General features: G+C 36.3%; 6 protein-coding genes across 10 annotated transcripts; 2 read left to right on the forward strand and 4 right to left on the reverse strand.

Annotated features, from left to right (window-relative positions):
* Window positions 1-216: 216 nt before the first annotated feature.
* On the reverse strand, window positions 217-3,163 carry LOC130995557 (uncharacterized). Of its 2 annotated transcripts, XM_057920897.1 has the most exons (3): window positions 2,901-3,163; window positions 1,043-1,992; window positions 217-517 (listed from the first exon to the last, which is right to left on the reverse strand). In XM_057920897.1, exons 2-3 carry the CDS (start codon window positions 1,988-1,990, stop codon window positions 512-514), a joined length of 954 nt encoding a protein of 317 aa, XP_057776880.1. In that variant the 5' UTR covers window positions 1,991-1,992; window positions 2,901-3,163; the 3' UTR covers window positions 217-511. The 2 variants fall into 2 exon arrangements, with proteins under 2 accessions (XP_057776880.1, XP_057776873.1); XM_057920890.1 differs by having other exon boundaries at window positions 217-1,992; window positions 2,901-3,154.
* Window positions 3,164-3,994: 831 nt separating this feature from the next.
* On the forward strand, window positions 3,995-6,025 carry LOC130995569 (60S ribosomal protein L18a-like). The gene is made up of 4 exons (XM_057920910.1): window positions 3,995-4,167; window positions 4,281-4,396; window positions 5,106-5,169; window positions 5,474-6,025. The coding sequence occupies exons 1-4, from the start codon at window positions 4,153-4,155 to the stop codon at window positions 5,813-5,815; spliced, it is 537 nt and encodes a 178-aa protein (XP_057776893.1). The 5' UTR covers window positions 3,995-4,152; the 3' UTR covers window positions 5,816-6,025.
* Window positions 6,026-9,573: 3,548 nt separating this feature from the next.
* On the forward strand, window positions 9,574-11,497 carry LOC130995576 (putative pentatricopeptide repeat-containing protein At5g52630). The gene is made up of 2 exons (XM_057920922.1): window positions 9,574-10,293; window positions 10,433-11,497. Exons 1-2 carry the CDS (start codon window positions 9,640-9,642, stop codon window positions 11,495-11,497), a joined length of 1,719 nt encoding a protein of 572 aa, XP_057776905.1. The 5' UTR covers window positions 9,574-9,639.
* A 2,361-nt stretch (window positions 11,498-13,858) lies between these two features.
* Window positions 13,859-14,485, reverse strand: LOC130995593 (mitochondrial import receptor subunit TOM9-2-like). The gene has a single exon (XM_057920951.1). It carries the CDS (start codon window positions 14,352-14,354, stop codon window positions 14,064-14,066), a length of 291 nt encoding a protein of 96 aa, XP_057776934.1. The 5' UTR covers window positions 14,355-14,485; the 3' UTR covers window positions 13,859-14,063.
* A 439-nt stretch (window positions 14,486-14,924) lies between these two features.
* Window positions 14,925-17,733, reverse strand: LOC130995583 (inactive glucose-1-phosphate adenylyltransferase small subunit 2, chloroplastic). 2 transcript variants are annotated; one of them, XM_057920934.1, is made up of 8 exons: window positions 17,027-17,733; window positions 16,636-16,929; window positions 16,137-16,544; window positions 15,949-16,052; window positions 15,740-15,854; window positions 15,538-15,639; window positions 15,317-15,427; window positions 14,925-15,230 (listed from the first exon to the last, which is right to left on the reverse strand). In XM_057920934.1, the coding sequence occupies exons 1-8, from the start codon at window positions 17,150-17,152 to the stop codon at window positions 15,114-15,116; spliced, it is 1,377 nt and encodes a 458-aa protein (XP_057776917.1). In that variant the 5' UTR covers window positions 17,153-17,733; the 3' UTR covers window positions 14,925-15,113. The 2 variants fall into 2 exon arrangements, with proteins under 2 accessions (XP_057776917.1, XP_057776927.1); XM_057920944.1 differs by having other exon boundaries at window positions 15,740-15,851; window positions 17,027-17,729.
* Window positions 17,734-18,277: 544 nt separating this feature from the next.
* Window positions 18,278-21,443, reverse strand: LOC130995604 (6,7-dimethyl-8-ribityllumazine synthase, chloroplastic). 3 transcript variants are annotated; one of them, XM_057920972.1, is made up of 8 exons: window positions 21,022-21,443; window positions 20,763-20,863; window positions 20,341-20,436; window positions 19,749-19,844; window positions 19,486-19,564; window positions 19,249-19,295; window positions 18,979-19,038; window positions 18,278-18,523 (listed from the first exon to the last, which is right to left on the reverse strand). In XM_057920972.1, exons 1-8 carry the CDS (start codon window positions 21,206-21,208, stop codon window positions 18,482-18,484), a joined length of 708 nt encoding a protein of 235 aa, XP_057776955.1. In that variant the 5' UTR covers window positions 21,209-21,443; the 3' UTR covers window positions 18,278-18,481. The 3 variants fall into 3 exon arrangements, with proteins under 3 accessions (XP_057776955.1, XP_057776949.1, XP_057776944.1); XM_057920966.1 differs by having other exon boundaries at window positions 18,278-18,898; window positions 21,022-21,368; XM_057920961.1 differs by having other exon boundaries at window positions 18,278-19,038; window positions 21,022-21,369.
* Window positions 21,444-23,377: the final 1,934 nt, after the last annotated feature.

A 23,377-nucleotide genomic window follows, 5' to 3' on the forward strand; every position in this document is an offset into this window, starting at 1 on the left:
GAAACTGGTTAGATAAGTGGGCTATTTGGGTCACCGAATCCATTGCCCAAACATTCTTTCATTTTTCCGTAGGCATATTCTCATATTCGATTGATCAAAACCCAGTAAACCAATCAAAATAATATAAAATGATAATTCTTTTTGAGCCGATCAGAACCGTTGATTAACATTCATACCCTCGACCAGCAGTCCGATGATAGTAAAATAGACTTTGTATGGTAAAGTAATACCAAATCCTCCTTTATTCCATGGCATCCTACTAGGAGGAAATCGATTTATCATACGATAATATCATTAAACATAATTAACATTAAGCTTACATATAATTCGGATAAAATATATACTCCCAATTAGACACACAAAGAAAGCAACATGAAATCAGAAACATTCACTGGGAGAATAACTACACATTTTGAACATGAAAACTTCCACAATCCTTCACCACACACAATCTTTCTTGAGCTTCATGTCCTCAATGCCAGAATACATAGCTTCCATCACTACCAAATTTTCAATCCTGCAAACGAAACTCAATGTTATATATGCATGCTGATGAGAGAGAGAGAGAGATTGAAATCTTGGAATTTTTGGGTGTTCGGTTTGGTGATTAGACAAACATAGTCTCATGATATGATGTTCGGTTGAATGGACTCGACCAGATACTTAGCTCCGGGACAGTGCCACATAGGATTAGTCTTGCCTTATGAGTCTTGGTCCCCCCCATGACAAAATTAATCTCAAGCCAATTCAATCTCAAGTAATCTCGAGCCAATTTAATCTCGAAAACAGACACGGGGTACTTCTTAAGAAAGGGGGTCTAATTCAAATCATCAGATTAAATTGATAGGAAAATCATAAAAGATAATATGTTGCAATAACAACCAAAGGTTTCTTTCTCTATGAAATTAGTCAATGGAGGTGAAAGTTTAGGACATTCTATGTTGTTTTAAGCACACAACAAATACAAGTAATTAGTGATGAATATATACCAGCTAAGGAAAGAAGAAAACGAACATGAATGAGCAGAACATTATAAGCATACCTCATCATCCTCGTCGCCTCCACCTTCCTTGTTCTTCTTGAGACGAGTTTCACCGCCCTCCTTGGTGATAGGAAGCTTCATAGCCCCGAAAGGCGTGTCCACATTGATATTCCCTTTGATGGCGTACCCCGTCCCCTTCCCTCGTATCATATCCCAAAGAGCAGAGCCGCAGTCCTTGGGCCGAAACGTGATGGGGACATCGATGTAGCCTTCCCCGTTCTTCGCAATGTTAGTAGACTTGCTCAGATCAGCGCGGCCAATGCTCACGTCGCATAGCCAAACCTCAAAGTCAATGTCATTAAGGCATAGGTCAAAGTCGTTCTTGTTTCCCAGCTTCAGATGAAGAGTGGCAGTGGTTTCCTCGAATGAGAACTTGTCAAACTGAACCTTCTCGAGATCGATTTGTGGTTTGTAAGGGACGGGGATCTCTCCGGTCTTCTCAAGGGGGAAAGTAAGCCTACCAAACACGGGCACGTCCACAATGAGGTCGACCTTAACCCTATAAGGAATCACACTTCCTGGTTGTATATCATCGTACGTGCTCTTGATATCATCGTATATAAGACAAAGTGGCAGCTTAACAGTCTCAGAGCCATGTGCGTGTATCGTCCCAGCATCAGGGATCAATCCAGAAACCAGCTTCCTCCCATCGCTCTCGATCAAATAGTTTATGTCGATGAGAGGGATTGGAACAGGATTCGGGTTCGTGACAAGGACGTCCACAACTATCTCGGCCTTCTCCATACTGATATGGGGAATGTGGATTTCGGTAACATCCGCAGTCGGCTTCCCAACTCCGACTGCTTCCTCGATTTTCTCACCTATGTCGTGGATGAAATCTTTAACCTTGTCCAAAAAGCCACCCTTCTCCTCATCTTTCTTTTCCTCTTTCTCCCCTCTGTCCCTCACTTCCCTTTCGGACACATCTGGCTTATCATAAGACGCCATATCTATCGAGCGACAAGTTCCAAACGTTGCAGAGATTAGACAACGGGCAAGGATGGAAAAGTGGGATTTCAGAAAATCACATATCATGAATGCATAATGGAAAAGTGGGATTTCAGAAAATTGACTAAAAAGTACAGGACCACATCAATGATCAAGAAAAATCGTATTGATTCTCATTGCAGATTCCCAAGCATCAAATCAAAGAATCATAGAGTAGTGTTTACTTCGATGCAGAATACCAGGAATCCAAACACAAAGTTCAGTTTCCAGTCAAGATTCTATTCGACATTTGCCATTACCGGACTTCAAAGGCAAAAACTTGTGGACATCCGGGTGTACGTTGCGTCCACCTCAATTAGGGTTCACCAATTCCCATTTAGGATTTATTCATCCCTAGTTAGGGTTTATTAATCACAATTAAGATGTCATTACCAAATCAAGATTCGTGCATGAAGATACATCTTTGCTAAACACTAACAAAATTCTGATCCAATCTCATTTTACAGAAAACAGAGAAGAAAATAAATTGCAGAGCTCAATCATCAAGACTCAAAATAACGGGATAACGGTCAAAGGGTACTCAAATTTTCAAAAAGATCAAATCTTTGTCCTTTCAAATCCAGACCCTCAAATTTCATAGTTGATGAATCTAATTTTGTTAGAGTGAACTACAGATCTAGAACATAAAATCAGGATCAGGAAATGTCAAACTTGGTAATTTATCTCCATAACCCCAAAATCATGGAGCAACTAAATTCAAGATTCAGATAGATCCATCTGAATTTATCAGCAACAAACAAGAAATAATCAAAGAAATCTGCTAGAACGAAACAATCACCAGCCCACATAATGAAAACAGATAGAATAATGAGGCCTGAAAAAAGAAATGAAAAAAAGCAGTGAATTTGACCTGCAGGAGTAGCGAGAACAAGTGAAGTGAGCAAGTAAGGTTGGAGAACAAGATCTTTCTTATGTGTGATTGATGAGCTATTAATCTTGGTCCTTTATAACAGTAATAATTATCACTAACCCACCCAAGGAAGGTGTAGCTTTTAATGTAGTTGTGGGTATACTCTCAACGTTTGGTTTCGTCAATGGAAGTAAAAAATAGATGGGTATCATTTGACCTTACAATTGTCGATCCCATGATGCATTACATAAATCAATTCAATTGATTTACATAAATTGCTCCTTAAAATACATGATTGATTTAATGTCTGATAGAAAGAGAAGACAACTGGATCAATGGGATGACGCCACGTGTCTGCAAGAATAGACTTTGAAATGTACTTATATTGCTTCAAAACTTTGCAAGTTTGCATATCACAAATGTGCTACTGCTACCAAGGGGCTTAGCCCACTGGCCACCGGATCCTCACTTAAGTGAAGTGACCCGGGTTTGATCCCTCTTGGGAGCGAATTGGAAATTGGAGATATAAGATGGATTTGGTGAATGGAGAGATAAGGTGGTTCTTGGAGTGGATGGGGAACTAACTACTAACATCTAACATGACTTTGCCCGATCAAAAAAAAAAAAAAAAAACAAATGTGCTACTGCTAAGTGGATTGGTGTGATAAAATAACTTCTTCCATTTTTTTTTAAATTTTTGAGAAAGTGATAAAAGAACTTTAAAATATAGGAATTCAGTCAAAAGTCAGTATGTAGAATTTAATTATTGCGGCTAAGTATATCAAATTTCACCAAATTCTAGTTTTAGATATAAATTAACAAATTTATTTCAAATCAATAGTAGTGGAGTGACGTATTAATGTCATCGTAATTAATTGAAGTGCTGCATTTATTTAATTATATCATTTAGTATATTTCGAAAATTCAGCATGTTATTGATTTGATGATATTTGACAACTATGTAAAAAAATAAAATAATTTAAAATTTGTATATTTGAGACATAATTTTGATTCATATGCAAAATTAAAATTTGATAAAATTGCTATATTAACCTGTAATTGCTACTGTTTAGTTAAGAAAAGAAGCGATTTCCAATTCTATAGTAAAAGCCCCATGAAAAAAAAAAGAAAAAGCCATAAAGGCCCAACAACCATAAGGAGCCCATGCATTAGTTCTAGGGTTTCCTAATTACAAAGCCCTAAATCCTCTCGTGCTCACATCCCCGATCGGCGTCAGAGAGAGAGGTCGAAAATGGTGACTTACAGGGTATGCGTGTTATTGTTTCTATATGAATTTCATTTCATTTTATAATGGTAGCATCGTTAATATTTCCAAGCTCAATGTGATTGTTGGATTGACTGCGTTTGTACCTGGTGCAGTTTCATCAATACCAGGTGGTGGGGAGGGCGCTGCCCACGGAGACGGAGGAGCACCCGAAGATATTCCGCATGAAGCTTTGGGCCACCAATGAGGTTCGCGCCAAGTCCAAATTCTGGTATAATTCTTCTTCCACTCTCGAATTCCCTTGCTTTTGTTGTTTTCCAGATTACATGTGATAGCTCTTGGCCCAATGTTTTACAGAAATGAATGTCACTAGGGATCAATGCTACTTGGCCGGACAATTTAATTTTATGTTTTATTGATTTTGCGTGTATTATTTATTGTTCGAAGCTGCATTCAATAGCTTATAACCATGCTCTTCTACTAAAAACTGTAGCCTTGTTGTTGTTGTTTGTTGTAATGCTTGATAGAATCTACGCTAGCATTGAAAATGCCTTGCATATGGCATAGGGTCAACTTCATTTCCTTTTGCCAACAGTTGCAGCTGTATAAGCCCGTCTTAGGTCATGATACGTCGCTTGTCCATATTTTCTAACTGATGTTAGCCCCTCTTGTAATTTTTTCCCTTTCTGATTTTTGCTCCAATTGAATGCAACTGGCTTTTAAAAGCCTACTTGTTGAGGTATTCCTGTGTGATGGTACAATTATTATCTGATATATCCAGCCTCCTCCTAATTCTGACTGCTGTAGAAGACTTGAGAGTTTAATTGCTTTCTTTAGAAATTAGCATTGCTGATACAATTTTTGTAAAAATGTCTTTGAAAAGTTGGAAACAAGATAATGTCACTTCATTTTATTGAAAATGAGGTTTAGATTATAATGCTTATGTAGTAATGGTTGTTGGTTGGCTTTAATATATGAAGGTATTTCTTGAGAAAGCTTAAGAAGGTGAAGAAGAGCAATGGTCAGGTTCTTGCCATCAATGAGGTAATACAGCCTTATTTCTTTTTCACTGTGATTTTATTCTTTGTGGATAACTTAAAACACATTTTATGATACCCACCCATAATGGTAGCTTCTGTTTGTAGCTGCACTTAGAAAAACTGAGGATGTATAATGATTCCAATATACATTTTTGTCTTGATGCTTCTTCTCAGTACTAGAATTTAGAAAAATATTGTTTAGCATTGTATCCTTTCATACAATGATGATAAAAAATGTTCACTCTGGGATTCTGCAACCTAAGTTTTTTAAATATAATCCATGGATCTTTTACATTATTTGGTTGCAGATATTTGAGAAGAATCCAACGACGATCAAGAACTATGGTATCTGGCTGCGGTACCAAAGTAGAACCGGCTACCATAACATGTATAAGGAGTATCGTGATACGACCTTGAATGGTGGGGTTGAGCAGATGTACACTGAGATGGCTTCTCGTCACAGGGTGCGTAGTCATTGCATCCAGATTATCAAGACGGCCACTGTCCCGGCTAAGCTTTGCAAGAGAGAGAGTACGAAGCAGTTCCATAATTCCAAGATCAAATTCCCATTGGTATTCAAGGTGGTGAGGCCACCAAGCAGGAAGCTCAAAACCACTTACAAAGCAACCAGGCCTAACTTATTTATGTAAAATTTTCCTCACCAGGGGAAAATTGCCAGGTTAAAGAATGTCGATTCAATCTGATTTTTGTCAGTTGTAGATTTTTTATTTTCATTTATTTTGTTTGACTCAAGCTGGTATTCATTTTTTATCAGCATAGATTGTTAATTAGCAGGGCGCAAAGTTTTGTGAGGTCGAAATTGTTTTCATATTTTGCTATAAGTTTCATACTATTATTCATATTTCCTATCCAGCAAGTAAAATGATAAAAGAAAAGGTTATATAGTGATAGATTCGTAAATTAATGCAATAATAATCGAACCGTATATTTTGTGAAGAAATTATGAAAGAAGATTTAATTAATTAACAAATTAAATTGGACTTACTGCATGCTTCGATATTACTTGGGCGGTTATTTGTGAAGAGTGAGGCAGTCAGCCAATTTAAATCATTTAAATGTATCTTTTGGTTCGATTTGAATTTGTATATTTAAAATAGGATCAATTGTTTTTAAAATCACAAACTTTATTTAAAGTGTGTTTTTTCCATAACTTTGAAACTATAACATTAATAATATGAACTTTTCTTATTGATTTTCTCCCATGAGCTTTAATCACAAAATTTTTTCCTCTTAAACGAAAATTTTGATGCAATTTTCTCCCATGAGCTTTAATCAGTATATGACACTGATAATCACATGAACTTACAATTTGATGCAATTTTCCTCTTAAACGAAAATTCAGCAAAATTTAAATTCTAAAATGTTGTAATAACATACTAAAAACCTTATAATCTTATGGTGCGTTCATTTTGATGGATGGATAAATGAGGGATAACAAAAATTTATGCCTTTAAATGACTCATTCCTTTTATTACACCAAAATAAAGGGATAATATTATCCTCCTTGAAATGAAAATAAAGAAGTAAAAATGGTGAACTTCTCTTTTGTATAAAATGTGGGATAAGAAAGAAGACATTTAAAGATATAAATTTTTGTTATCCATCATTTTCTCATCCATCAAAGTGAACGCACCCTTAGACTATATGCGATGAAAGTGCTCTAAACTCCTCTCCACTGATAGTTTAATTTAGCCAAATTTTAATTTTCGAATTTTGTTTGCAATATACTGTATAACCGCGTTATTAGTGCTACAAATTAATAAAGTTCATGAGAAAAAACTATGCTAAAAGTTTATGTTATTAGTGTTACAAATTAAGGGGGGGTGTATTAGTTCAAGATTTATATAGATTTCTGAAGACTTTTAAAGTCTGGGTGTATTAGTTCAAGACTTTTAAAAGTCTTTTAAAGTCTGGGTGTATTAGTTCAAGACTTTTAAAAGTCTTTTAAAGTTTGGGTGTATTCGTTCAATACTTTTAAAAGTCTATGAAAATCTGGGTGTATTCGTTAATCTATGGACTTTAAAGAGTGAATGACTTTCATTGATTTCGTTCAAAAAATAGGCATCAACAAATCCGACGACACACCACGAGAATTCACAAATCTTGCAAAATCACCGCGCTCGCTGGGTTCCAGCGGCCGCTGGACCCAGTGCTCGAGTCTGACAAAGCCAACGCTCGCTGGTCTGCCACGGTCGTTGATTTGAGTTTGTTTTTGGTTTATGGAAACATGTGTAATAGTGGTTTATGGAGGATGCTCAAGAACCCGAATGCCCTGGTTAGTAAAGTTTTTCAGGCACGATTTTTTCGTGATGGCAATATTATGGTAGCGCCGATTAAACCCGGTTGCTCTTTTGTTTGGCGTTCCATCGCGGGCAGCCGTGACATTGTGAATTATGGAAAAAAGTGGAGTGTTGGTGATGGCATGAGAATTTCAGTTTTCAGAGACAAATGGGCGGTGGGAATAAAGCATTTTCTTACTGATAGAAAAGAGAACGAGTTTGGTAGAAACATGAAGGTGGCTGAGCTATTAAATGGCAATGGAGACTGGGACGAGAGGAAGGTGAGACTGTTGTTTCTTCCCCATGAGCAACATGCTATCCTCAACACACCCATTCATGAGAGGGCGCCACAAGATGAGATCCAATGGGGACTGGAAACGAAAGGAAACTTCACGGTTAAAACAACATATCTTGCGGGTATTGGGTACTATGAAGAGGAGGCGCATAGCAATCATGTCAATCGCAAGTTTTGGAGTAAGCATGTGTGGTCTATTTCTGTCCCACCAAAAACAAAAGTGTTTCTTTGGAGAGCTCTAAATCATCTTATACCAACTGGAGTCAACCTCAAATATCATCATGTTCCTGTGGGTGGCCACTGTGAGGAGTGCTTTGATCGATGGGGAACAACATAGCATTGTTTGTTTTTCTGCCCGAGTGTGAATTTTTTTTGGAAAACTAGTCGGTTCTTCCAGGTAATCTGTAAATGCAAACTGCTGTCCATAATTGATATTGCAGCCGCGATTAGAGGAGAGTTTGATATAGATGAATATGAGTTGTGGGTGATCATGGTTTGGAAAATTTGGGTGATGTTATTCAATAAGAAGCATGAGAATACGTTATTGATGGATCAGGGTTCAGAGTCTTCCTGCTTGGCTCTTTGGGAATCTTTCCAGAAAGCGAAACTGATCAATGCCAAAGAAAATAGGCTGGGGTTTAAACTTGGCGAGAGGAGATGGGTGAAACCGAAACGGGGACGTCTACGGGTTGATGTGGATGCAAGCTATATTCCTGAGGTTGGCTGTTTTGGCATGGGAGTGATAGTTCAAGATCATACCGGGCAAATCAAGTTGGCGATGGCAAAAAAAACAGCACCGAGATCTGGCTCGCTTATGGCTGAAATCATGGCGGTGGTTTGTGGCATAACAGTGTGTTTGGAATATAATTTGTCTCCAATTGAGGTGTTCACAGATTCATGCCTTGCTGCGCGCCTCTTAACTGATCCGGATGAAAACGAGGATCTTATCCCGGATGATATTCGGGTGTTTTTTGAGGCTGTGAGATCACACCTCCTTATTGGGGTTTTCCACTCTTATTGAGACGCCAACTTGGCTGCTCATAGTTTGGCTCGTTTTGGTAATAGTTGTGCGCAGCCTCACCTTTGGGTAGAGGACTTTCCGCAATGGTTGCTTGATATTGTAAGCAAAGACATTGCTTAACCTTTAATATCATTTCCCTTTCAAAAAAAAAAATGTAATAATATTGTTTTAAAAATTCAATGCAATAACTCATTTGTGTTTTTACAAAGCGGAAGCTCCAAATACAGACTAACGATTCCCATCAATGCCTCGAAATGCATTTTCGCTCGACTACAGAATATGCCAAGATTTCTCACCAAAATTGAGAAAGCAATATAAACCCTTACAACTGGCTTAGCTTCCCCAAAAATGGCATCTTTATACAAAGCTTCAAAATCTCTGAAATCGCACAGGATTCCGTTCAATCTACTCCATATTAATGCGAAACCCAGAAGATTGGACACAGCAGCATACTTGAATCCAGTATTTGGTTGGACGCAATGTGCATTTTTAAATCGAGCGCTCGCTGGGTATCCAACGCTCATGGGCTCCCAGTAGGGCGCTGGGTTCCTCTCTACCGCACGTTCAATCCCAGCGCTCGCTGAATTTATGGATTTCAAATTCGGAAAAATCACGTCAAATTCTTGCTAATTCATTAAAAATCTGGGCAGGAATTCATTTAAAATCATGAAGAATCCGTGGGAATTCTATAGACTTTTAAAATTCATGAACTTTTAAAATCTACGTAAATCTTGAACTAATACACCTCCCCTAAGATTAATGTAAAAATAAGTAAATTATGGGGAAAGTTAATGGGTTTAGAAGTAATGAACACTCAACTAGAGAAATACAGACGACTGTTGTTTCGCAAGCTAAAAAATGTTACAGTTCTTCGACGATGAATCAATGGCGACTCCGATTCCAAACCACGGCGTGGATCCACGCTGCTTACACGCACAAGCCATCAAGAAACACGTAATGCCCACACCTCAAAACATCGCCTTCTTCAACAACCTCATCACCCTCTACTCCAAATCCAAACTCCACTCCTCCGCTCTCCGCCTCTTCCACTCCATCCCCTGCCCCAACACCGTCACCTGGACCTCCATCATCTCCGCCTCCGCCAACTCCCCCCTCGCCTGCCGCCTCTTCCTCGCCATGCTCCGCCACCCGCGCCGCCCCCGCCCCAACTCCCGCACCTTCGCCACCCTCCTCCGCACCTGCGCCTCCCTCTCCGACAATTCCATCGGGCTGCAGCTCCAGTCGCTCTCAATCAAGCTCTCCTTTCACAACCATCCCTACGTCGGCTCCGCCTTCGTCTCCCTCTACTGCAAACTCAAGGATTTGTCAGCCGCGCTCAAGGTGTTCGACGAAATGCCTGACCGAGATGAAGTCTGTTACTCCGCGCTGATCAACGGGCTCGCGCAGAACCATCGCCCCCTCGACGCGCTGCGATGCTTTGTGGAGATGAAGAGAGAGTGCGTGGCTTCGACGTTCCACAGCGTCTCTGGCGCCATATCCGCTGCTTCTAAGGTAGATGTTTTTTCTTTTTCTTGTTTTGGGTCCTTTTTCTTAATAAAGAGGATCAATAGTGTTGGCGATATCTCCAACCTAATGGTTGGAGGGGAACTGTCTTACCAACCAACTGGGCTGCGGTTTATTGTCTTCTAAGGTGGCCATGTTGGAGCAATGCGTGATCGTTCATGGTCACGCCGTGGTGACGGGGTTGGATTCTGATGTCTATGTTGCGACGGCGTTGGTTGATGGATATGGGAAATGTGGGGTCGTGGAGGAGGCGAGGATCGTGTTTGATGAGATGGGAGTGGAGGCGAATGTGGTGGGGTGGAACGCGATGATGGCAGGGTACGCGCAGCAGGGGAGTCAAGAGAGCACGGTGGAGCTCTTCAGGCTGATGGAGAGACGAGGCGTTGAGGCGGACGAATACAGCTTCTTGGCAGTTCTGACTGCTTTCTACAATGCAGGGATGGTTGAGGAGACTGAGATTTGGTTGAATAGGATGAAGGAGTATGGGTTGGAGCCAACGATTGAGCACTACACATGTTTAGTTGGAGCAATGGGGAAGGCGGGGAGGTTGGAGGAGGCGGAGAAGGTGGCTTTGGCTATGCCATACGAGCCCGATGCAGCTGTGTGGCGTGTGCTGCTGTCGACTTGTGCAGATCATGGGAACCCTGGGGCGGCTTGGAGGATGAGCGAGAGGCTGCTGGAGATCAACCCCAGCGACGACTCAGCCTATGTGATCTTGGCGAATGCGTTTGCCAGCGATGGGAGGTGGGAGGAGGTGAGGAAGGTGTGGGCGATGATGAGGGGGAATGGGGTGAGGAAGGAGGCAGGAAGTAGCTGGATTGAGGTGCAGGGGAGGGTTCACGTGTTCTTTGCTGGGGACGTGAGGCATCCGAGGAGGGATGAGATTTACACGAAGGTGAAGGAGTTGATGGTGGAGATTGGGAAGCTAGGGTATGTGGTGAGGGAGGAGGAGGAGAGGAAGGAGATGCTTTGGTACCATAGTGAGAAGTTGGCCGTTGCGTTCGGGTTGTTGAGGGGGGTGACGCCGGAGGGGAAGGCGATGAGGATTGTGAAGAACTTGAGGATCTGTAGGGATTGTCACGAGGCTTTCAAGTGTATTAGTGTGGCGACGAAGAGGGAGATCATAGTGAGAGATGTACATAGATATCATCGCTTTGTCAATGGAAGTTGCATTTGTGGTGATTCATGGTGAAGAAGAAGCATAATCTTTTTCTCCTTTCCTTCTGGTGTTGAAGAAGAAGGATATGAAGTTGCACTATGGAATTGGAGAAAGGTTAATTGCGGGATCTAACGAAACTTCTCACCAAATATCAATTACTCCCTCCGTCCACGAATCATCTTCCTATTTGGTGTTCGGCACGGGTTTTAAGAAAGCTGAAAAAGGTGGTGTAAAGGTGGTGTAAAAGACTAAAAGGGTAGTGTTAATGTATTGTGGTTACTTTTACTAATCTTGCACTAACTATTTGGCATTATTTTATTAGGTGAATTAAATGAAAGCATTTAAATGAATAAATTAGAAATATATTTTTCAAAAAATAAATAAACTTGAAATTCTGAAAATAAATAAATAAATAAACTGAAAATTCAGAAAATAAATAAATAAATACATAAATAAACTGGAAAATAAATAAATTAGAAACAAAATTTTCAAAAAATAAATAAACTGAAAATTCGAAAATAAATAAATAAATAAACTGAAAATTGAGAAAATAAATAAATAAACTGGAAATAAATAAATAAATAAATAAATAAGTAAACAAACTGGAAATAAATAAACTGAAAATTCAAAAATAAATAAATAAATAAACTTGAAATTCGGAAAATAAATAAATAAAATGGAAATAAATAAATAAATAAACTGGAAATAAATAAATTGGAAATAAATAAACTGAAAATTCAAAAATAAATAAACTTGAAATTCAGAAAATAAATAAATAAATAAACTGAAAATTCAGAAAATAAATAAATAAATAAACTGGAAATAATTTTTTCAGAAAATAAATAAACTAAAAATTCGAAAATAAATAAATAAATAAACTGAAAATTAAGAAAATAAATAAATTAACTGGAAATAAATAAATAAATAAACAAACTGGAAATAAATAAACTGAAAATACAAAAATACAAAAATAAATAAATAAAGTTGAAATTCAGAAAATAAATAAATAAATAAACTGAAAATTCAGAAAATAAATAAATAATTTAACTGGAAATAAATTTTTCAGAAAATAAATAAACTGAAAATTCGAAAATAAATAAACTGAAAATTCAGAAAATAAATAAATTAACTGGAAATAATTAAATAAATAAACTGGAAATAAATAAACTAAAAATTCAAAAATAAATAAATAAATAAACTGGAAATCAGGAAAATAAATAAATAAACTGGAAATAAATAAATAAATAAAAAGAACTGGAAATAAATAAACCGAAAATACAAAAATAAATAAATAAATAAACTTGAAATTCAGAAAATAAATAAATAAATAAACTGAAAATTCAGAAAATAAATAAATAAACTGGAAATAAATAAACTGAAAATTCAAAAATAAATAAATAAATAAACTGGAAATAAAATTTTCAGAAAATAAATAAATTGAAAATTCAGAAAATAAATAAATAAACTGAAAAATTCGAAGTATCCTACTCCATTTAATTAACTTCAAAATTGGATTAATTAGATAAGTAATGGTAAAGTGTGGTGGGTCCAATTGGTAAAGTGTAGTAATTTAAAAAGTAAGGGAGGGTACATATGTCCAAAAAGCAGAGTAGGAAGTTAATTGGTGGACAAAATTTTAGAGGCAAACAGGAAGATGATTCGTGGACGGAGGGAGTACTACAATTTTGTCTGACATAGAGTCCACGAGAATGTCATGTTTTGATGCATACAACCATGAAAAATCATTGTACAGTAAAATTGGAAGATTGTGTTGTAATTGTAACTATTAGAAAGTCATATTGTAATAGCAAATTTTGATGAAAGGTTGTGTTAAGTTAAATAATTAGCCCATAGAAAAATATTAGGGTCGTTCGGTTTGAAAAATTAGATAGGATTATATTAGATTAATGTTATTATATCTTGTTTGATTGGGTGGATATGGCCCGTGATTCAATCTTGAAACAATGTCACATAGAAATAGCCTTGGCTTATGAGTTTTGACTTGCCTCTGTGACAAAATTAGTCTTGGGCCAACTCCTAATCTCGGGCTAATTTAATCTTGGATTCATGCTCGAGACATCCAATCGTGTGAATGGGGCAACAGTAGCATATTTATTTCTGCAATTGAAAACTTGAGGCTATTTTGACCTTGTTAAATTGCTGGGGGAAACTTACCAGTCACCAATTCAACTAACATGATGCATTACCTAATAGCAGCAACTTTTTTTGATATTGTTTTGTACAACAACAACAACAAGAGAGAACATTTCCAATGCAAATCAACAACAATTTCTTGCATTTTGTCTTTTTATGTTGCAATTTGTGGTAAAGACTAACTGTAGAGTGGAATCAAAATTGAAGTTATGAACTGGCACAGGCTCAAGTAACAAAAGATGAAAAACACCATTGAGCAAATATTCCAAAATAACAACCAAAATTCATGGCATCAAAAAATAAGAAAATAATATCTAGCAACTCAATAATAATATTCAAACAAAATATAGCAGAATCAAAGATTCACCTAAGTAGATGGGGGGTTTTCCATTCGAAACCCTAGATCCATCAAGGAGCAGATCATAAAAGGAAATAGAAAGTGAAATCACTGTGGCGGCGGCATGAAGCCAGGGGCGGCGCCGCCGAGGAGGGAGGCTTGCTGTAGCTCGGCCTCGTTGAACTGCGCCTCGCGATCCATCTCGATGATGAGCGGGATCCCTAGGATGATGACGGTGGTGCCGAGGATCCAGGCGGCCTTGCCAGTGCTCTTGAGGAGGCGCATGGCCACGTACTTGGCGTCGCAGGCGGCGCTCTTCCCCTTCCGCACGATGGAGTGATCGGAGATTCGCGATAAGATTCCATCGTCGCTGCTCTTAGATGGGCGTTTGGAGGCCATGGAAGATTTTGGGTGGGCGCTTCTGTTTGGATCTAAACCCCTTCGCAACGCTTTAAACCTTGTTTCATTATTCAATTCCTTTTTTTTTTTTAATTAAAAAAGAAAAAAATATATCGCACTATATATATCATTGATCGAGATTAGAGACTCCTTGGACAAGTCAAAAGATTAGAAAAATTCAATAAAATATTAAATATGTTAACGTACTATATTAAATTAATTTCTCATAAATTAAATTAATAGTATGAGTAAAATATTATATGCACATGTTTATAGTTGCATTCTTGCATTAGAATTTTTTTTTTCTACTATCATTAGCGCGAGCAGTATATAAATTTTCTATGACTATTATTAAGGATAAGGTCCTCGTTTAATAAATTTACTTTTTTTAGGGGGTTTAATAAATTTACTTGATTATGTATAAATTAACGAAATAGTGTAGCCTCCAAAATTATGATTTCCATAGATCGAGTAGTAGTATATGTACATATCAAACCTATTAGAAAATACAAAAAGATTAATCGAATATTAGTAATTAATTTGCGCTTCAAAAAAAAAAATAGTAATTAATTTGCATAAATCTCCCTTGAATTTGGTGCATCTTGATTTCACACGAACAAAGGATTCAATCGTATTTTAATCCCGAGCCCGCTTACTAATTTTCCTTTTCTTTTGGATCCCTATATTCTATAATGGCTACAAATAAAAGAATCATGAAAATTTCCTCTGATTATTTCACATATGATCCAAACTTTGTAATTAAAGTATGCTTCCATCTGGAATCACTGCACTTCTTATAACTACAACTATCCCTCCAGAAATTATGTATCCATTTGCCTCCATGTTTCCTTCCTGCACATTGTCTTTGTTTATAATCTGCATTTAAATCATGCACACATAATTCCTTAGTAATTTTTTTTTTTTGTCTGAAATATTTGAGCATGATAATATTTGCAACATACCATCACATTCTTCCCAATTCTTGCATGTTTATCAACGATCGCCTTCCTTATATGTGAGCATTCCCCAATGCCAATAGGAATGCCAATGGCTTCACCATCACTAATACCATTCTGCATATTTTTAGGGTCACAACTAGATTTCAACTAGGCCTAATATTTTATCATTTTATTTACTACAATAGTTAGATTCATATGAATACTAATGTAGTTTGTTTTCTTACATGATCATAAGTATCAGATCCCATGATAACTGAATCCTCAACCACAGCATTGTCTCCTATCCTTGTTCTCATGCCTATCACAGTGCCTTTGATCCTGCATTTCTGCGCAATTCGACGAATGAAAACCACAAACATACATAAAATCAATGACAAAAGAATCCCAAGAATGAGGCATGGTGAGTTTTTGTGTATGTTTGCTTACACTGAGAATGCAGCCATCTCCGATGATGGAATCCGTTATGATTGCATCCGTTACAAGAGTTGGAGGCAGATGGCGTGGCAGCGTGTACAGAGGCGAATCTCTGTCGTAGAAGCTGCTACCGTAATATGAAAAAACAATGAATTTGTGTTTATTAGACAAAGATTAATGTAGTTGATCTTTGTCAAAATTTACTAGTTGGAGTTGCCTACTTATACACTGTGTTTTCCCTTCTAATAGTCTCCATATTTGCGCGGTAATAAGCCTCTATGCTTCTCATATCCTCCCAATATCCATCAAAGAGATAGCCATTGATCTACAAAGTTGGGAAATTCAAGAAAAAAAAGATTCAAGATTTTGATGTGACTTGATTCAAGATTGAAGAATAAGAGATGATCACCTTCATTCCAAGAGAGATTGCACCTGGGATTACTTGGCTTTTCAAGTCATTCACATTTGGGAAAGCCTCTGTCAGCAGCATTCTCATCACATCTCTGTTGATGACATAGATTCCCATGCTCGAAAACACATCATCATCGCGCTCATTCACCCGAAAATGATGGTTAGGATTCTCTCTGAACTCAAGAACTTGGTTTTGAGCATTGAGTTTGAAGATCCCAAATCCATGATCCTTATTCTCTGCTTTGCTAAACAAGGAGACAGTTATATGTGCCTTGCTTCTGCGGTGGGCGTCTATGAGCTTCTGATAGTCCATTCTATAGAGATGGTGGCCGGGAAGAATCAAGAACTCATTCACAGGATACTCCTCAAGAACCCACAAACACCTCCTAATTGCATCTGCAGTTCCCTAATCACATTTTTTAGGCCATGTTAGAAAATACCTTAATCTGGTGCCTTAGACCAACTCGGCCATCTCAACTATTAAACATGATGAGTACCTGAAACCAGCCGTTGTCATCTGGGCTCTGGTATGCTGCAATGACCTCCACGAACCCATCCTTTGAAAGGCGCGCCCCAGAGTAGGCCCGTGCAATGTGGGAGTTGAGAGAGGTCGAGTTGAACTGCGTGAGTGCGTAGATTTTGGTTATGTTGCTGTTGATGCAGTTGCTCAGAACAGCATCAACCAGCCTGTAGCTCCCAGCTATGGGAATGGCAGCCTCTGATCTCCTCTTTGTCAGCGGGTACAGCCTCGACTGCGAGGACTGATCTCCAAACACAATTGCTGCAACACTCTGATCACACCAATAAACACTTCACATTCTATTGAAATCTTGAAAGAAAATAAAAAAGAATCTCAATTTTTTTTAATACTAAACTATCCTTCATTACCTGGCTTGCTGGTGGGAACAGAGAGTTCAAGCAGTCTGGATTCTGCGAGCTCTTCACGAAAGAAGAAGGAGACGTGAGCTTGTAGCAAGTGTAGGGAAGGCTACACAGTGAAGAGAGCATAGGCATTATACTAACAAATTTGAACAGATTTTTTTTTGTTCTTGAGGCTTGATGAATATGAGTTTATTTTTTTTAATCTTTGTAGGTGCATTGTGTGGAGAGAAGGATTTAATGAAGGAGATAAGAAGGGAATATTTAGGTTTCTTCTTCTTCATGGACACTAGATTGGATCTTGTCTGTGACCAGCTTGTTGCTGCTGCTCATCAAATTCTGTTTATGTATGCTGTGCATTTTGATGTAATCCATGCTTTTTGTGGTTTTGATACATAACTTGGTTAGCATAAAGTTAAAAGACAACAACCTTGTATAACCGTAAATATTATCTTCTTCTTCTTCTGCTTCTTTTTTTCTTTTGTTTTTTTTTGTCTCTTACCATATTACTATGATTTCTGATACTTTTGCTCTAAGCTTCTTCTTCTCTTCACTTTTTTGTGTCTTTATTCCACCATGTGAGATGCTTGCTGCTCCATGCGATCCCCTCTCAAAAGACTGTCTTAGCCTCTAATTTTTGCCCTTATTAAGCTTTATCAGTCATTAATCATTTATACGTAATCTCGAATTTTAAATGTGTTTTTTATCAAGAAAGAAAGTTTCATTAATAATAATTATAAATTTTGAAGGGGATGCTTAATTTTATATATTTCTGTAGAGTTGAGGGGGGCGAATATTCTTGCCATTTCTAATAAGAAATAGAAGCATATTTTTCTAATTTATTTTATGTGTTTAGAGGGACAGAAAGGTAATATTGTAGTGGTCCGCACATGTTGGAAGGGAGCTTGGAAAGCTTGAGAGGAAGCTTAAGTGATGTTTGGAAGCTGAGAATATAGTGAGCCTCAAGTTAAGTATTCTTCCTCGAGGCTTTTTATGTCTATAAATAAAAATTATGGGCTTGGGTATTTAAACCAAAATTATTTGGCACAAAATATGATGTGATATCAAGTCAAAGTTGTGTAAGATCATATTATATCTCAATTCAAAACAATAACTGATAGTAGTATGTTATTTTATTGATATTTAGTTGTATTTGGATTAACATATGGGATCATCAATCTTAACTCACAAATAAATCAAAATAACCAATACTTTAGCAGGGTGAGAAATAAATAGAGATATAAATACAAGAACACACCATTTGTGGACAATTTCTCATTTATTGTCAATTCCAAGCCTTGAAACTTTCAGGTTTTCCAAGAAATCAAATGGAGAAGAAGTAGGGTAACATATTTGGATTATTTTAGGTTCTGATTTTTTAAAGATACAAAAAACTCTTGTAACTGAAGCCAGCAAGTTGAAAGGTACAACACAACAAAGCCTTTGGTGCAAACAGGAGCGCCCTCAAAACTTCAGATGATGCTCAAATAAAGATGCCATCTCAATCTGCCAATGGAGACAGAAAAATAGATAAGAAAAGTGCATAACCAAAACAATGCACAAATTCAAACCCACTTTTTCAAATACGTTAGATCAGATATATATAAGCATCAACATAAGTGCTACGACTAAAAATGGAATGTGACAACAATATTTTTCATCTGAAATCCTTCTGGTTTTGGAGACTATGTTGCCTTAGTAGAATACTAATACCAACCATGGTGAATGTTTGGTAGCAGCCTCATGAATTGGAATGCAAAACTGTTACTAGATATGCAGTTATACTTAAAATTGTCTCTTATCTTTCAAATGCAATAGCTCGATGTTTTTGGCATGAGAACATAGAAGACGAGTTGCTCCAGTTTCAGCAATTGGTAATATCTGTACACAGGATAATGCCATTTCGAATACGAACTGACCAAATGAAGAGAACCAATAAATAATGTGTATAATGAACTTACAGCTGTCAATGCGGTTTCAGAGCCCTTGTTTCCCGCCTTACCACCGGCTCGATTTAAAGCCTGCAATCGTTGTGGTATAGTTTTATATGTTAATTGCTTTGACTATGTAAAAAGAAAATAGTTTTACATTTTCATGAACACAAAAGGTATAAAGATAGCCAGCTCATAAGCAAGATCCATAGCATAGAGCATCCTGAAATCTTTATCATTAATATAAAAAATGAAGTAGTTGGGAAAAAAAACACAGGATAAACGAATCTAATAATTTACCTGGTCCATGTCATCACACGTCAGAACTCCAAATATGCAAGGGACACCTACAAGCATCATAAAACAGGACCTCATATGATTACAAACCAGAATACTTTGAAAGGTGAAATTCTTTAATATATTCGACATTTGGGCTAATCCTTTCTTTTATGTGCTTTGAAGGAACGATTTTGACAACTAGACTAGGCAAATTATTTGAAGTTCTGAAAAATTGACAGGCCGAGCAGGTCGACTTACCTGAACTTAGACCAGCAGACAATACTCCCGACGCAGCAGAATTTGCGACAGCATCATAGTGGGATGTATCGCCTCTAATCTACCAGCCAAAAAACAGTAAAATAAAATTCTTGAGTAATTGTGCGCACATTATTGACACTAAAAGGTGATTAAAATCCTCCACACTCATGAATTCAGTCATAGCATGTACTGAACTCTGAGAACACATTGAACGAGAGAAGAATCGATAAATTAAAAATTATGACATGTGAAGAAAAGCTCACCACAGCCCCAATACACAAGACCGCTTGATATTTTCTTGATTTCCCAAGCTTCTCAGCAACTAGGCCGATTTCAAAGCTACCAGGAACCCACACAACCTAGTACAAGATAATCAAAACAATGCATTTTCTTTAGCATGAGAGTTTGTAATTGCAAACAAAAGAGGACGAAACTTCAACCATGACAGATTTATCTTGGCCGGTTAAATAAAGCCAAAAGGTACAGAACAAGACTTATCATATATTCAACTTTCTTCCTTTTTTACTTCAGGTTTATCCACTAGTATTTTCTACTTTTTTAATGTCTATGCATGCAGTTAAATATAGAGAGACACAATCACTTGCATGGAGTGAATGATGATTTAGTAGCAACATGAAGAACTACTTAGAAGGGTTAGCTCCTAAAGAAATTTGGCATCCTTGATTGTTTAAATGCAGTTAGCCAGGAAAGAATCTTAAGACATAAGCTACTCTTGAGTAACTAGACTGTACATGCAAGAAAACAAATATTCTGTATTTTCCATTTAGACAGTCTAAACTCTCCATATAACATAAAATTAAATGGCAAAAACTATAGTGCAGCTAGATTACTAACATCAATATCTTCCTCTTTAACTGAGTATCTCTTGAAGGTATCCAAAGCTCCCTCCAAAAGTGGCCTGGTGACGATCTCATTGAAGCGTGCCACCACCTTCATGCCCAAAGAAATCATCATGGTTACAGAGAGAAAACAATACAAAAACCTCCCCATCAAACCCCAAATTGCCAACCAAAAAAGGAGCTTCATTTTGAGCAAAGACAGCAAAACAAATAAAAATAACAATACCACTAGTTCATATTCAGAATATTTTTTTGGAAGAAATAAGCAACATGAGCATGCTGTAACTAAGAATTACACTGCAAAAAATAAAATTCCAAGTAAATTGCATAGTCAGGAGACAAAGTTTATAAAATAAAAAGTTATAGCCTAAATAAAAGAACAAGACTCCAAATTTACAGTAGGGCAGCATCACAGACTATAGCAAAACGGAGCCCCTCGGCTGAGGTAAGCGAGCCGGTCAAATGTCGAACAGCTGAAGTCTGTGAGGATGATTCTTTCTTTTCCCATAATCCCAAACCTGTCAAAGATAATGTCACGTAAAAAATACACACGCAAAAAAGCATAGAAACTAAAATAGGCAAAATTGAAAAAGAGAGCACAATTTATTTGCCAAACTTCTATCACAATTTCTTCATTGCTTCAATCAAACATTAATTCGATCCCATAGAAAGAAACCTTTGTGACTCTGGAGGGCCGACGAAGAAAGTGGGTGAGCAGTAGTTGCTGCTAGATTTGTGGGTTTATCGTTATTGTTAAACGAAATGCAGAGGCAGCGGAAGGGAGAAGAGCTGATGGAAGATTTTGCTGGACTACGGAGCGAATTTGGAGAGAGAAGAGATGAATTTGCAGCAAACGAAGCCATTTTAGTGTGTATGAAGAGCTCGAATTGGGTGCAGAAAAAGGCAAATGTGAAGCGGCAGTCCCAATTTCTTGTGTAAGGGTTAGATGAATTGAATCAATTGATTAGGTTTAGAAGCACTGTTACACTGTATTTGAATTGTCTTAAATCAAGTCGGAATAAATCGAGATGTTAGTGTTACCACGATTTATTATGCTTGTAATATTTACTCCAAAACAATATGGTTCGAGTAATTAAATCTTTTAATTACCAAACAAGAATAGATATCATATGTACCTAAAGATTTGCTCTGGTGGTGATAATCTATACTATATTAAAAGAGCAGTTTTCAATTTGAAATTGATTTCAAATCAATTTGAAATTGATTTGAATGGCGATTTTGTGATTCCTTCAAAAAATAATGTCATATTATATATACACAAAAAATGGATTAAACTAACTTAAATTAAATTACAACTTACAAATCCCACGTCTAAAAAAATGGAGCATGCACTAAAAACTGCATTTTTTTACGTGCAATGCATTACTAATTTATTTCACACTAATTCAACAAAATATATTAATTACTTAGAAAACACTATTCAAATATATTTATTCAATTTGATTTTCTTTTAAATTCATCAACTTTAATTTATAAAAAAATATTCAATATGGATGTTAAATTAAAGATAATGACGATATCTTTAATTTGATGTAAAAATTATAAAAAATAAATTTAAAACCAATAAGTTATTATAGTTTAAAGTCACCAAATTATTTTTTCTCTCTCCTCTCTCTTCTCTCCTCTATCATCTCCTCTCTCATTTCTCATTTTTTAAAATTCACGGTTCTTTCATTCCTTTTTCCATATTTTTTTTATTTTATTTTTTATGTTTTTACTATAGATCAGTATTTTTTATATTTTACTATTTATATTTTTATTATATCAGTTTAATGCAATTACAATGATGAAACTTATATTTGTTCATTTTAGAAATCTTTAGCTTAAAAATATTTTTTTAAAGGTCAACTTTATATTAATATAAATTTGTAGATAAATAACTAATATATAGTATATCTTAAAAATCAAATTTTTAAGCTTCAAAATTACTCATTGGAAAATCAGTAATTAGAGAACCATTATCGATTTTCTTTAAAAATAAAAAATAAAAGTAAATTGAAGAGTTTAATTTTTTAGTAGCACATTTATTTAAATTTACTGAAATTGTATACATTTTATTTTGGAAAATGAACGACACATATCTCATGTTAAACCCTTTATTTTTTCACTTTCCAATTGAAAAAAAAATGTATACATTGTAACTTTATTTTAAAATTTGAGCATAAACAAAATGACCTCATAAATATGCATTCGAAAACTATATTAAACTACAGTTATACTATATGTAAATAAATAGTTTTGTACATCTTAGAATATTATATGATCCATAATGATACTCATTATCATCTATACTTGCTTTTGATATTTCATAATTTATTTATTTATAAATTTATACACATTATCAATTAAATCAATTAATTGCTATTTCAATAATTGAAAATTTGAATGTTTTCAGATTGATATTTTTATTGAGATTATATTGTGAATAATTTATTTTTTATTGAGATCATTTATGTTTATATTTACTTATATATATATATATATATATATTATGTTTAACATTTTTATTTATTTATTTAAATTATCGTTCAATTTCGATGATGGTCGTGCATCGCACGAGCGGGCACATACTAGTGTAAATGTAATTAACAGATCATCACACCACTTTCTGCTTGGTCGTTTGGATGAAAGGACTTCCTCACATCTAAAATGTTTCATAAAACATGCTTAATTCGAATTAATTATCACAACCAATTGCCGAGATGACACCAAATATATGAAGAGTAAAATTTTGAAGTAGCCAAAATGAAGCATAAAACACAATTTATGGCCACACATTGAAAAAACACAAATTTTGGCCATTTTTATAGCTTTGGGACGTTTTTGCCCTTAATTGGGCGGACTGGGTAGGGTCAGGAGCACGGGTCGCGTGCCGGGTAGGATCAGGCACGCGGGTCGGGTTAGACACTTATGGCACTATTAGTGCCATAAGTGCCAAGCTTGGCACTTATGGCACTATAAGTGCCATAAGTGCCAACGAAATTTTTTTTTTACTCCCCCTGCCCTGTCTA

Source organism: Salvia miltiorrhiza, chromosome 1 (assembly GCF_028751815.1).
Source record: "Salvia miltiorrhiza cultivar Shanhuang (shh) chromosome 1, IMPLAD_Smil_shh, whole genome shotgun sequence".
Lineage (NCBI taxonomy): Eukaryota > Viridiplantae > Streptophyta > Magnoliopsida > Lamiales > Lamiaceae > Salvia > Salvia miltiorrhiza.